Here is a 13,806-nt window from a genome sequence, read left to right as displayed (position 1 = left end):
TGCAAAAGAGATTTTGCAGATGTGATTAAGGACTTCAAAATGTGGAGATTATTCTGGATTATCCAGACAGGGCCGATGAAATCACACGTGTCTTTACAGAGGGAGGGAGGAGCTCCAAGGGACAGAACGTGATATAACAAGGAAGCAAAGGGAGATGAGAGGTTACCTTGCCGGCCTTGAAGGAGAAGGAGCCAAAACCCACAATGGGAGGGACACAGTTCTAGAAGCCGGGACAGGTGAGGGAACGCACTCTTCACTGTGTCCTCCCAAGAGAGCGGCCTTGTTGGCACCATGGTTTCAGCCCGGTGAAATCTATTTTGAATAATAGATTTGTATTGTTTTAAGCACTAAATTTGTGGTAATCTGTTACAGCAGCAATAGAAAGGAAGTTAATATACCCACTGACACCTAGTAGCTCACTTCTTAGGGTAATCAGAGCGCGATCCACCAGCCCCTGTAGATGTAGATATGGCCGCACAACATTGCAACGGGGTCAGGGAAGGTCAGGAATGGGAGAAGTGAAGAGGGAGACCGCTGACGTGGAAGGGCAAAGGTTTTCAACCAGGACACCCTGCTACTCCTGAGTCCCGATTTGTGAAATGGATCAAAAGCAACATTTTCTAACTACTTACGACATTTCAAATATTAGCACAGTCTCAAAGATTTCCTTATGTCACCCAGCAGGGGAAGGACTACGCACCCTCTAGGGCTCTAAGGACATTACAGAAATGTGGGCTTTCCCATCAACATCTGTCATGCCATTTACAAGCCATCAGGTGAGAGGGTCTTGGAGGTCAAAAAGTAGAGAAATTCTAGTGTAGATCATGGTAATTATCTAATCTGAAAGAACAGGTCATTAGATGATGATCTGTCCTCACCCGTTGGCATAATTGCCATGCCCCCCAAAAAACTCTTGATCAGTCATCATTTCTGACATGGTAGATGTGTCTTGATTTTCTCCATACAGAAAATAATGTATATATGGGGCACCTGGGTGACTCAGTCGGTTAAGTGTCCAACTCTTGATCTCAGCTCAGGTCTTGATCTTGGGGTCATGAGTTCAAACCCCACATTGGGCTCCACGTTGGGTGTGGAGCCTACTTAAAATTTATATATATATTACATATATACTCTTGTTTTCTTGGATTTAATAAATCCCTTCAGAAAGTCATATCAAAGTCACATCAAAGTTATATTTAGTGCTTTAAAAAATGTTTACCAAAAATCCTGTTCATTGTAGAAAAATCATAAAACATTGAGAATCAAAAAACCTCATCACCTAAAAATAATCACTATTACTATCTTAATTGCATTGTGTTCTACACACATGCATTGCATATGTAATAGATACTCTATATTAAACATTTATCATACATGTTGACAAGAGTATGCTTGTACTGTGTTTTGTTTGCTACTTGTTTTTAAAATTTTATTTTTTCACATAGCTCAACGTTAGTATCAGTCTAACACAAATCATCTTAAGAGTGAAAAGAATATATGTATGTTCCAAGAACCATTTAACCATTAACTTAAGCAAGTTTCATTTTTTTAAAAGACTCTAAACATACCTACCAGTAATATATATATCCTTAGGTTAATTTTTTAGATCAACAGGAGAGACCTTATTTTTTAAACTTTTTAGTTTTTTTATTTTTTAAAGATTTCACTTATTTATTTGAGATCTCTCAAATAATCTCAAGCGAGAGAGAGAGAGAGAGCTTGCAAGTGGAGGCAGGAGTGGAGGGGGAGGGAAAGGAAGGAGAGGAAGGACTCAAGCCGACTCTGCACTGAGCACTGAGCACGGAGCCTGTCATGGGGTGTTATCCCAGGACCCTGAGATCATGACCGGAGCCAAAACCAAGAGTCAGATGCTTAGCCAACTGAGCCACCCAGGCGCACCTTTTTTTAAATTTTGTAAACCTATTTGAGAATTTTGGTAGATACTGCTAAGTTGCCCTTCAGAAAACGTCCTCTTTTCTACCAGCATACACATATTCTCATTTTACTACACCACCTCCAAAACTGGATATTTTATTATTGCTATTTTTTTAAGCAATTTGATAGATGAAAATGAGGTCTTTTTCCTATCGGAATTTACATCTTTGTTCACTAATACAGATAGGTGTGTGTTTCCTGTACCAACAGTCCATTTATGCTCCTCTGGGAATTAATTTTCACCTTATTTGCCCCATTTTCTTATGGTATGCTTATATAACTTTCTCTAATCGTCTTCACAATCTTTATTCCTTATCAGTTAAGAATATTTATCCACTGCCCGTTGTTTCTGTGGCCAATTGCTCAATTCAGCTTTTCCTTTTTTAATTTCAATTATGTTTTTATAATAATACATAACCTTAAATTTTGTATATATATATTATATATATGATACGTTTCCTTATCTGTAAAGTGTTTTATGTCTGCTTTCAAAAGACATGCCAAAGTAGGACACATAGGCAGCAATTTTCCCAGCCTATTTCGTGTATTATTGATCTTTCAATCTATGCCATCTGGTACTGGATTCAGCTGTAGGACAGATATAACTAAATATTTCCTATATTAATAAAGCAGTCTTAAACTTTTTAAAACACACCAAGTCGTAACAGTGAGGTAGGGAGATCTCTATCAGGAAACATATCGCTTTATATTTTAGTCTGTGTCATAATTGGTAACACTGCTTCCTGTAACAAATACCATTTTTTCTCCTTGAATGAAATACACGTAAATACAGTGCCTTTCAATCTTACCATTTACCCCAAACTTGTAAATGTGTTTGGCCTTGCTTTTCCTAGAGAGGAAATTAAATATTACTCTTGTGAGTTTGATCATCATCAATATCTTCTGGTGTATAATCTCAGAGTGCTACTGAACTTGGTACATTTTACATTCATAATTAAATATCTATATACTTTTCCCCCCTTAGGGTCCACCAAATTTAGTTTATTGAGGTCCTATGACAAGCGTACTTGTATATTGCAAAACTGGGAAAGCCCACCATCGAGGACAGAATGTAAATTGTGTACGCAAGAGGCAGATGGCATGCCTAAGTAGGCTCCAGACAAGAAAGGATAATAAAACGGAACTGTGAAATCATAATTGATCACTGTGGCAGAAGAGTAAAGATCCTACTAATCTAAACAAATGCTGGAGAGAGAGAGGAAAAATCCTCTATGAGACACGAATCAGGCGTTTTAGAATACAGTGTCTCAGTGGATAATTTACTAAAGAAACTGAGGAAGTACATGGAGAGAGTGTGGCGCAGAGGACCAGATATGAATACACATTTTCTGAAGTGAGTCACACGCTGGAGTTTAGTTTGAGTGAGTGTGGTGGCACCTGTCCCTTCATCTCTGCGCCTCGGTGCTCACGTGTTTGCGGAAGGAATAAAAGAACAAAGAAAGAATACGAGTAAGTATCAAAATGAAAACTCTGATGACTAGGGTAATAACATAGTAGTGGTTACTCAACTTTTAGGGTCAAGCTGATGTTGGAGTGATTATTTTTTATATGTTTCCTACCATTCTACCTTGCCACATCTCAACTACCAAATCTAGCAACAGAGATGAACAGTTAATAAATAATAATATATTAATATATGCAAGTAACACGTAGATGGACATCTGGATTATCTACTGCACTCAAAAGTGCACATTATTACAACAGGAAGGTGTTTTGGTTTTCTACTGATGAGTAACAAATTACTACAAACTTACTGGCTTCAAACAACACCCACTTGTATCTCACAGTTATGTGAGTCAGAAGTCTGGATTGAGTGGGTTCTCTCCTTAGGGTCTCACAAGGCCGACATCAAGGAGGCAGCTGGACTGGGGCTCATCTGGAGCATGGGGTCCCTTTCGAGCACATTCAGGTTGTTGGCAGAACTCGGTCTCTGGGATTGTAGGACTGAGGCTCCTCCTTTCTTCCTGGTTCTTAACCGGGCAACAGTCTCAGCTCCCAAAGCCCACCCGCCATGCTCAGCCACCTGGCCTTCTCTACAACAGGTCAGCATGCTTCTTTAAGGCTGCAGGAGTATTTGTTACAGCTTAGAATGCCTCTAACTTCTTCCATCACTGACCTTTCTGCCTTCTTTTAAAAGGGCTTAAAGACTATTACCAATATTTTTTTGTGTATGGTCAAACCCACCAGGATAGTCTCCCTTTTGATTAATTCAGAATCAACTGATTCGGGACTGTAACTACTTATGCAAAATCATTTTTGCCTCAAAATATATAGAGAGAGATATAACATGACATCACAAAATATAACATGACATCCCATGATACTCACAGATTTTTCCTGCACACAAGGGGAGGGGTATTTACAAGGCCTGTACAGCAGGAGGTGGAAATACTGGAGTCATCACAAAATTCTGCCCATCATAGCCCGCCCACTGACCCCCAGTGCTCCACTTCCTTCATGGATGCAAAATAGATTCTCCCTTTCTGATACTCCCAGGGGTATCATTGCAATGCAGCACCACTCAAAGTCCCAAACCTCACATCCAAACCATCTAAATGTGGTGCAGAAGAGGCTCCTGGGGGCCGTCCTTGAACTGCAGCCCTGGGATCCATTTCCCCTGCACGCATGGACCCAGGGATCCAAAGAGACAAGCCGCTTACCCCAACACTCCAGCACACAAGGGTGGGAGAGGCACAGTATAAAGGACATAGAGATTCTGGTTGGAAATAGGGAGAATGGAAAGTAAATAGTAATAGTTCTGAAGTTCAGCAGGATAAATGCTGGATTTCTCTGGACCATGTTTCCAGTTCTAGGAAAAGCCCTCTGCTGGTGTGGGCTTCAACTTCCAGGCTCTTGGTGCTGCTCTTGGAGTCATTCTTCCTTTCTTTGAAAGGTGACACACGTTTGCAGTTGAGCGGTTTTATCCGATGGCTTCCTGCCACAAGAATTTTGGGGTTCTGATGATATCTTCTCATTGGTACTCTGTCCCTTTCAGTCCAAACTGAAAGTGTTTCTGCTAAAATGATTTCCTCAAGAACCCCATGGCCCTTGCTTGAAATTCACTGGGTTTTACCCTCAGACAAATGCTTACCCAAACTGTCTCTGAGACAGTCCTGTGTCTCTCCTTGTCTCCTGCTGAGGTGGCCAAGGGTCATGGCCCTTGTCCTCCTGGATGCCCTTTAGTTTGACCGGAAGATCCATGAGGCACACCTTTCACCTCTAGAAGTTGTTGGTGGCAGAAATAACTTCCTTGAAGTCGTATGACTGAGGTTCCCACTTTCTTGCAAGTTGTTGGCCAGGGATGCTCTGAGCTCCCTGAGTCTGCCCCTCTAACAGGCAGGCAGTTCACAACGTTCTTGTCTGCATTCTTCCTGCAGGTCAGAAGTTCGTGCTTCACCTTATCTCAGAGAGCTCACCTGATTACTCAGGTCTGCCCAAGATAATCTCCCTTTTGATGAACTCAAAGTCAATTGATTAAGAGCCTTATTTACATCTGCAAAATAACTTTTGCCACAGAATACAACTGAATCACTGACTGATATCCCAAGGTATTCATGGGTTCTGCCTACCTCAAAGGGAAAGGGATGTGAGCAGCTTTTACACCAAGAGGTGGGACTCTTTTGGTTCATCTCAAAATTCTGCCTTCCACAGAATTCTTCAGCTCAATTTTCCTTCTAATTTAGATGCTATTGTACATATGTCTTATTGTAAATAAATCTATAGTGTATACCTGATATAGTCTTTGCCACAAATTAATACAAAATTAAATTATCTCATTTTAGCAAATTATTGCAAACAACATGCTACAACCTTAAAATGGATGTTTTGTTTTTCACCCCATTTTAGGTTTCTGGGTTTTTTTTCAAAGATTTTTTTTTTTTTTTTATTTGTCAGAGAGAGAGAGAGCACAAGCAGAGGGAGCTGCAGGCAGAGGGAGAAGCAGGCTCCCCGCTGAGCAAGGAGCCCGATGCGGGCCTTGATCCCAGGACCCCGGGATCATGACCTGAGCCGAAGGCAGGCGCTTAACCAACTGAGCCACCCAGGCATCCCCTTTACATGTCTGTTTTTAACAGAAATATGCTATTCATTAAATAAGTATTAAGTGATTAAGATTTTATTGTGCAAAACCTCTTAAATGAAAGAAGAGCAGCTAAAGACAGACTTTCAGAAGTCAAAACTAGATATTACTTATGTTATTCATCCATTCTACTTTTTGCAAAGGTACGTCACACAGAAAAAGCTCAAAAAGTTTGGGAGGCAGCTCAATTTGAACACATTTCACTAATAGTTCCATTATGTGTATTATACAGTTCCATCATAATTGGTTATGAATTTTCACATATTAAGTATGTTTAATATTGAAATTATACTAACTATAATCAAATTTCTAAAAAATTTAGTTGTTATTTAGAGCAAAATCAATGACTTATAAAAAGTGACTCGGAGGCTCCTGGCGGCACAGTCAGTTAAGCAACCAACTCTTGATTTTGGCTCAGGTCATGATCTCATAGTCATGGAATCAAGCCCCACATCAGCCTTCACGCTCAGCAGGGAGTCTGCTTGAGATTCTTTCTCTCCTCTCCCTCTACACATTCTTTCCCTTTTCTGTAATTTATTCAGATACATATGCAAAAATACGATGATTTGAAAATATATTTCTATTTGCCTCCATTGGTCTCCAGATTAGTATGTTCCAGACTAGAAGTCCCTTATTATAATTTTTCTACCATCTAATCTTGTAGGTCATATGAAAGTGGTGTACTGTGTGATCCTAGCATGTTCATGTGCTGTGTGATCATAGCATGTTCATATAACATGTAGACATAAGGTGCAACAGATAAGACAGAAGGATCAAATTTCAGTTCGTAAAGCATAGAGACCAGTGCCGACATATCTGAGCTCTCTGAGTGATGTATAAGTGCTACCCATTGTTAACACCATCTTTATCATCATCACCTTTAGAGAATGGGAGCTCTGTCCATTCTTTACAAGTGACAAAGTTATCCACAAGAGAACTTATGAGCTTAGGAGTCTGGTTTTTAATCCTTGCCACAGTAGTGCTCAATCACTAAGCATGGAGTTGAGGGTGTGCAGGGAAATTCAGTTAACTTCCTGGATCTTTTCTTATTTTGTTTCAATTCACAAAATGTTTGGGACTGAAATAGATGGTCCCTAAGCTCTCCTTTAACACCTAAAAATATGACAAACATAAAGCAGAATCAGACCTATAAATACAAAGAATAAATGGATAGGGAGGGGTTGGGGGCTGGGCAAAATGGGCAAAGAGGGAGATACAGGTTTCCAGTTATGGAATGTCACGGAATAAGAAGCATAGCATAAGGAATATAGTCACTGATACCATAACAGGGATGTAATGGGACAGATGGTAGCTGCACTTGTGGTGAACACAGCATCATGTGTAAGCTTATCAAATCACTAAGTTGTACACCTGAAACTAATGTAACATTGGGTGTCAATTATACTCAAAAAATTACATCATATGGTCCCAACACAAGACCTTTTGATAGATATTAGAATATTGTTGAATATGCTATAAGTACTTCTCAACACTGGGCTGGGGATACTACCTAATAAATGTTGAGAACCAATAAAAATATCAAGGAACCAAGAAAAACAGCAAGGTGGTTCCTTATTGCTTGAGTAAGACAAAGTTGGTCATTGATTTCACACTTCTAATCTTTACTCCATATGTGTGTGGGTGTGTATGGAGTAAGATTAGAGAAATATACATTAAATATGAATATTATATATGTTTATATAATTATATTATACATAAGCTATATATACATATTATATATATATATATATGTATTTTAAAGATTTTATTTATTTACTTGACAGAGAGACAAAGCGAGAGAAGAAACACAAGCAGGGGGAGTGGGAGAGGGAGAAGCAGACTTCTCGCTGAGCAGGGAGCCTGATGCGGGGCTCGATCCCAGGACCGTGGGATCATGACCTGAGTCAAAGGCAGATGCTTAACGACGAGGCCACCCAGGCTCCCCTGTATATAATATATATTATATAAACTTTATACCTATCATCATCAAGAAAAACAAAAATGTAATGAAAAATACTCTCTTAGCCACCAATATCGAATAAAACAATACCATCCGGGGAACTTGAAACTCCCTAAATAGAATTCCTTTATTTCTTCATTAAGAGCCCTTAAAATGACATAGCCACTCATTTCTGAATAGTAGCACTGATTGAAGTTCAGTTCTTGTTGTTTTGGAATTATCATCTCATATCTGGGATACTTTGATATCAATACAGAAAGACTTAGTCCATCCCCACATACTTCATCACACAATGACTTTGATCTTATGCATAGACAATGGCAGATTCCACCCAGTTTTAGCCCCCCCAAAAAGCAAGAAAAAGCAGAATGTCAAAAAGCTACATAGGCAACATGACACAGCAGATAAATTTGTTCTAATTGAAGCTTATTGTAAAATTTATGAGATAATCACAGAGAACGCTATCGTAATACTTATCATTGAAATGAGAGTGATAATCCATCTCACTGTGCAGGAACATAAAGGATGGGGGTGATTTCCTCCTACAGAGGAAGAACGCCGTGTTTTTTTCTGAATTCAACATTGGAAAGTCCACCCACTTGAAGGACTTCTAGAGATCCTTTATGTATATGCATGACAACTCTATCTTTTAGCTCAGATAGAAATATTTCTAATAGCATTTGCACAGTATGATATAATTCACCATTTCTTGCATAAGCAGAATTTTAAAAAGACTCATAGAACACTGGGTGTTATATGCAAACAATGAATCATGGAACACTACAACAGTAACGAATGATGTAACGTATGGTGATTAACATAACATAATAAAATAAAATTTAAAAATAAATAAATAAATAAATAAATAAATAAATAAAAAGACTCCTAGAACTCAATCACTGTTAGAGTTGAATGGGACCTTCAAAGTTTACCAGTCCTTTCCATACAAAACACAGACATTCTCTCCACCATCCACGCCACTTGATGATCCATTTTCAGACTCATCACTCTCCATCCAGAGCCTATATCTTCTATGTGGCATCCATTCATTTTTAGAAAATCACTGTTCCTATGAGCTGGACATGTTTTTTCCTAAATTTCACTCAGACATTTCCCTATAATTTAGCAAACAAATCTCAGCTTTCAGACATTAATCCATGTCACCAATGTAAGTCTAAGGTAGTTATCACATTTTGAACAACAACAACAAAATCTCTAAGATAACCACTTCTCCTTTGGCCTGGTCTCATGTCTTTAGTTGCTTCTGCATCCTGCTCAGTCTCTTCCAATTGATTTCTCTCCTTCTCATTCATTCATAAAACCCAGGAAAGAACAGATTATGTAATCCGCAGTTTGACCAGTGTAGCTTCCCACGAGACTATCTCCTTTGAGTTGTTTATTTCAATTTCCTTAATATCATTTAATACTGCTAAGATATTTTTTGTCAATTATTTAAAAAAAAGTACTGGTGCATACTGAGTTTGAATGAAATGAAACTTCAGGAAGTCCTAGGAGTCAGGGTTCTTCTATACTACTGTTGTTTTAGTTGATATTTGAAACCTAAGAATATATAATTTCATTTTCTCCCTATTACCTTTTACGGTACAGTTTTGATAAAAATTGAAGACTTTTCTGATATTTTTAAAAACCTGATAATATTCTCTAACATATAAGCTAGCCCTTCTATATGTGTAGCATTTAAATTAGACAGGAGTTCTCAACATATTATCACCCAAGACTGATTAAGAATATGGAATAAGCACTTTTAACCTCCCACCAAAGTCAAGAGCTACTGTCCACTGTGGAGCAATCGGCAGTGAGGACATGAAATGTGCTATCTCATAGCTTGGATTTCTTCCTACTCTAGTCAAGAAAACAACAAGATTTTTTTGGGGGGGGGCAATATCTTGCTGAAATAAAGATGCACTACCTCTTTCATTTTGATCATCTACCGAAATGAGAACAGGATGGCAACATGCTGCTTAAATCTGCAATAACACGGCGCGATAATGCGCTCCATGATGGTATCAAGATTTAGAAAGACTGAGTGATATTTGGTACTTCCGGTGTTCTAGAACTCTCCAACTGGGTAATTAGAGAGGAATTTCAAGCCAAAACTCTTCACTATATAAAAGAATTGTCCAGTATATTTAATATTTATGAACCGAAAAAAATATTGCATGCTGTGCATATCACTGAGACATCCTGGAAGTTTCAAACACATTATTTTTCTATTTAATAAACATGTAGTTTTAAAATGCAAGGTGCTGATTTCCTAAAACTGAATTTTTCAGGATTTTTTTCATTTGTATAAAATTATTAAACATGAGTTATTCAGGGTTTCTAAAGAACATTCCAAATATATCTATTAATATGACTCATTATTTGTTAGAACATAATTTTCTAAAATTGCTGTGCTTTGCACATAACTCTGGATATCACCCATTGTGCCATTTTAAATATTTTCTGCAACTTTTTCTATTTACCCTCTTCCCAAGCAATTCTTACTCTTTGCCTACTTTAACTGGAACTCTATCATCTCAGACCTATTTGCAATAAATGGGACTGCAAGAGAAGCTTACTAAAGAGAACCTACCAAATATTTTTATGCAGGTTTTTCAGATTTAAACTCAAACTTCATCAGAAGCTGCTCAAGTTCCATATGCTTCATAAGAGCTAAACCAAAGACAAAATCATCATTTCCCGGTTGAACAGTGAGCTGTCTTAAACAAGGCTATGACGCCTGTGCCGAAACAGGTCGTCAAAATGTGTTATGTAACTCTCTCCTGTCACTGGGCCAAAATGAAGGAAAGGGAATCTCAGTGATTTTAAGAACTGGTTAGACACACCTAGTGTGCTCACACTGCATGGAGTTTACCATTACCAATGGTGTTTACCATTAGCAGCTGATGGGACTTGGAGCCTAGGACCTACTGAAGGACAGTCAAGTGCAGAGAATCTTACGTTCTTGAAAGGATGTGAAGAGCATCTGAAATCGGCTGTTCCGACTGCCCTCATCGGCCCACATGCGGATGACCCCAAGGCCCGTGCGGAGCATGACGTCATTGGCCACGGTGCTGCAGAATTTTGCCTTCAGGTCCCCCACCGAGCTGCTGCCATCATACACAGCCACAAAGTTCCTTTTGCATTCATTTGAATTCTGCATCTCATAGTCCAAGAAGCGTAAGTAGATCTGTAACATAACAACAAAGATGTAGTAATTTCCTCAAATCAAAACATGAAAGTAGTTCAGCAAATACCAGGTATTCTCTTTAGTTTCACAAGACAGTCTTGATTGCAGTCAATCTTAGGATGTTTACCCTGTGGGGAGCAGGAGGTTAAGATATACAACTAAGATCAAACCGTGTTTAGTATTTTTTTTTCAAATGTTATTTTCCTTTCTTTAGGTACATAAATGTACGTTAATGAATAATCTGTATTACTACTAAAAGAAAACAGAAATGGTATCAAAAGATAGTCTCTGATTTCACTTTGCTTAAATCATTTCACAGAACTGCACTGTTTCATTTTTGAAGTAGAGCACATTAAAAATAATAAAATAAAAAAGAGAGCTAATCTTTGATTATTCTTGCCACAACACAGAGTCAAGCCATTTAGTGAAGTCCACATAACTAAAAATTAAATTACATTTAATGAGTAGAAATGCCCTGTGCAACCTACTCTATAGATTATTTTTAAATACTCCCGACTACTCTATAAAGTTTTATTGTCCTATTCAGATGATGAAACAGAGACTTGGGTAGTATAAACTGGAGATCAGACAGGGTCTCTCTAACTCCCTAGGCTATGACCCTTCCACAATATAACACTGCCATAGACATGCTCTTTTATGATCAACAAATTTTATTTGACTCTGTTCCAACGTACATTATAAAATCACAAGCAATTAATTCAGCCAAAGATAGTTTTGAAAAGAAGTCATCTGTCCATTCAACCACTGGTTCAGCATTACTACATCTTGGCCTCTGACTTTGTCCCAGACACTATTCAAGGCACCAGGGAAACACCAGTGCACAAAAGAATGAAGCTCAGTGTTGACAATATGTGTCCATTAAACCATGACACATGGACATAATGTCATACCGACAGAAGTGATATAAAGAAAAAAAAATCTGTGCACTATGAGAGGGATATCTGGTATGGCTCTGAAATAAAGAAGACATCCTTCACAAATATCTACTAAGTGTTTTATGTTTTCTAACATGAAAGGCTATGGGCTATTTCCTCTCATACACCCTTCTATTATTAATGTAACATGGGCATAAACTGAAGACATGTTCACCTAAAAACCCATCTCTTTCATCTCGACATTCATTAAACAAAAATTTCTCAGGTTCAGTTTGTCTGCCTTAAATTTAGAAGTTTCATTCTTTGAAAATAAAAGAAATTTCTCTTTTGCCCTCAATGTTCTTACTGAATGGGGCAGTGATCCTTGTTCATTTGACCTTCAAAATAGTTGTTTCCATCTCCGCTGACAGGTCTATGATACTTCAACAGTCTCCCACCCGGCCTGGATCTGTCCAAGGTTCTAATTTTCCAGTCCACTCCCAAAGCCCAGCCACATCAAAGTTATATTTCTAAAAAACAAATTTAATAATCATACTACACTCTTTTAACTGGTTCCATCGTAACCATTCCAAATGGTTACAATAAAAAAAAGTTTATAAACAATGAACTGGCAAATTTTTCTTCTTATGTCTGAACATTTCATACTTACTTTACAAAATGCCATTCTTTATGCACAAGACATTAGTTATACATGAGTAACCATTCGTTCTTCTCTGCCTACTAAGCTCTTCCTGGTTTTGCAAGGTTCAGTTCAACTGTTACACACCCAGTGCAGAATATTCACTACCCCTACTCCCCAACCATGGCAGAATTATTCTCTGCATCCCCTATGCTAAAATATTATTTTGAATCTATTTTAAGCTTTAGTTGCGGGTTCCACAAAATTTTTACTATACCGTGTGTTCCTAAAGAGCTGGGACAGTGGCACACACTTTTGTATTTGAGGCATTAAACCGTGTGTTGTATATATTAGGCACTCCATCAAAGTTTGTGAGGGGATGTACCTGTGAATGACTGACTGACTGGAGAATTCTATTTTGTTATTGATTTCATTTGTTTACTACCAATCGACTATTGATTGGGCCCCTATATGCCGGACTGTTTTAAGTGCTATAAATAATAATTATGTAGAATAATTGGCATTTTATTATTTGCAGTAGGAAATCAAATGCAAAAATTTCCCAAACAAGGTACTTCTACTATAACTCTGAACTGTCAGAGAACCACAAGACAGTACGCTGCAGACTTTGTAAGACAGAACAGACTAAAAATAAAGTGTGAGTCCAAAGTCAGGAAATGCTCACATAACCTTGAGGAAGAATAACAGAGAAATAGGGAAAAATGGGCAAAAGCTGAGAAACAGTGGAAAGCACTTGAGTTTTATGATGCTTTGCTTGGTGAGGTTTTCATACAACGGCAATCTGTAACATTGCAGTTGGAGCTACTCTAAAATTTCCCAACACTTTGATGCTAACTTTAACTGCATTACTACAGACATAAAACATATGCCCTAAGAAAGTCTGCATGCTCTTCACTCCCAGGTTATGTTCTACTTTATTTTATCAGAAGTTCAACTATCACTCACATTATCCATCTGGGATTCACTCTTCCCAACCAAATATTACGTTCCTGAAAACTATTCAGGAAATCCCAAAATGTGCCCTTTAAGAAGGCATATCTGAAAATGTTAAACCTTCCAAGTTTTCACTAACTAGTTTGTTTT

The 13,806-nt window shown here is 38.1% G+C and overlaps 1 protein-coding gene across 13 annotated transcripts in view; it reads right to left on the bottom strand.

Annotated features, from left to right (window-relative positions):
* Window positions 1-13,806, bottom strand: part of NETO1 (neuropilin and tolloid like 1) — a 121,982-nt gene that overhangs the window by 36,153 nt on the left and 72,023 nt on the right. For 12 of the 13 annotated variants that reach the window (XR_012379964.1, XM_073898053.1, XM_073898052.1 and 9 more), the window contains exon 7: window positions 10,959-11,187. Coding sequence is in view for 12 of the 13 variants with exons in the window: in XM_073898053.1 (XP_073754154.1) it covers window positions 10,959-11,187 (229 nt within the window). In the remaining variant the exon portion in view is untranslated. Of the gene's footprint in view, window positions 1-10,958; window positions 11,188-13,806 lie in introns of those variants that run through there. The other variant, XM_073898055.1, reaches the window with a different exon arrangement.

This window comes from Callorhinus ursinus, unplaced genomic scaffold (assembly GCF_003265705.2).
Source record: "Callorhinus ursinus isolate GAN/ISIS: 27379988/994484 unplaced genomic scaffold, GSC_fseal_2.0 scaffold11, whole genome shotgun sequence".
NCBI classification, from domain to species: Eukaryota; Metazoa; Chordata; class Mammalia; order Carnivora; family Otariidae; genus Callorhinus; species Callorhinus ursinus.
Note: the sequence above shows the minus strand (reverse complement) of the source record. Positions and strands in the feature narration are given on the sequence as shown.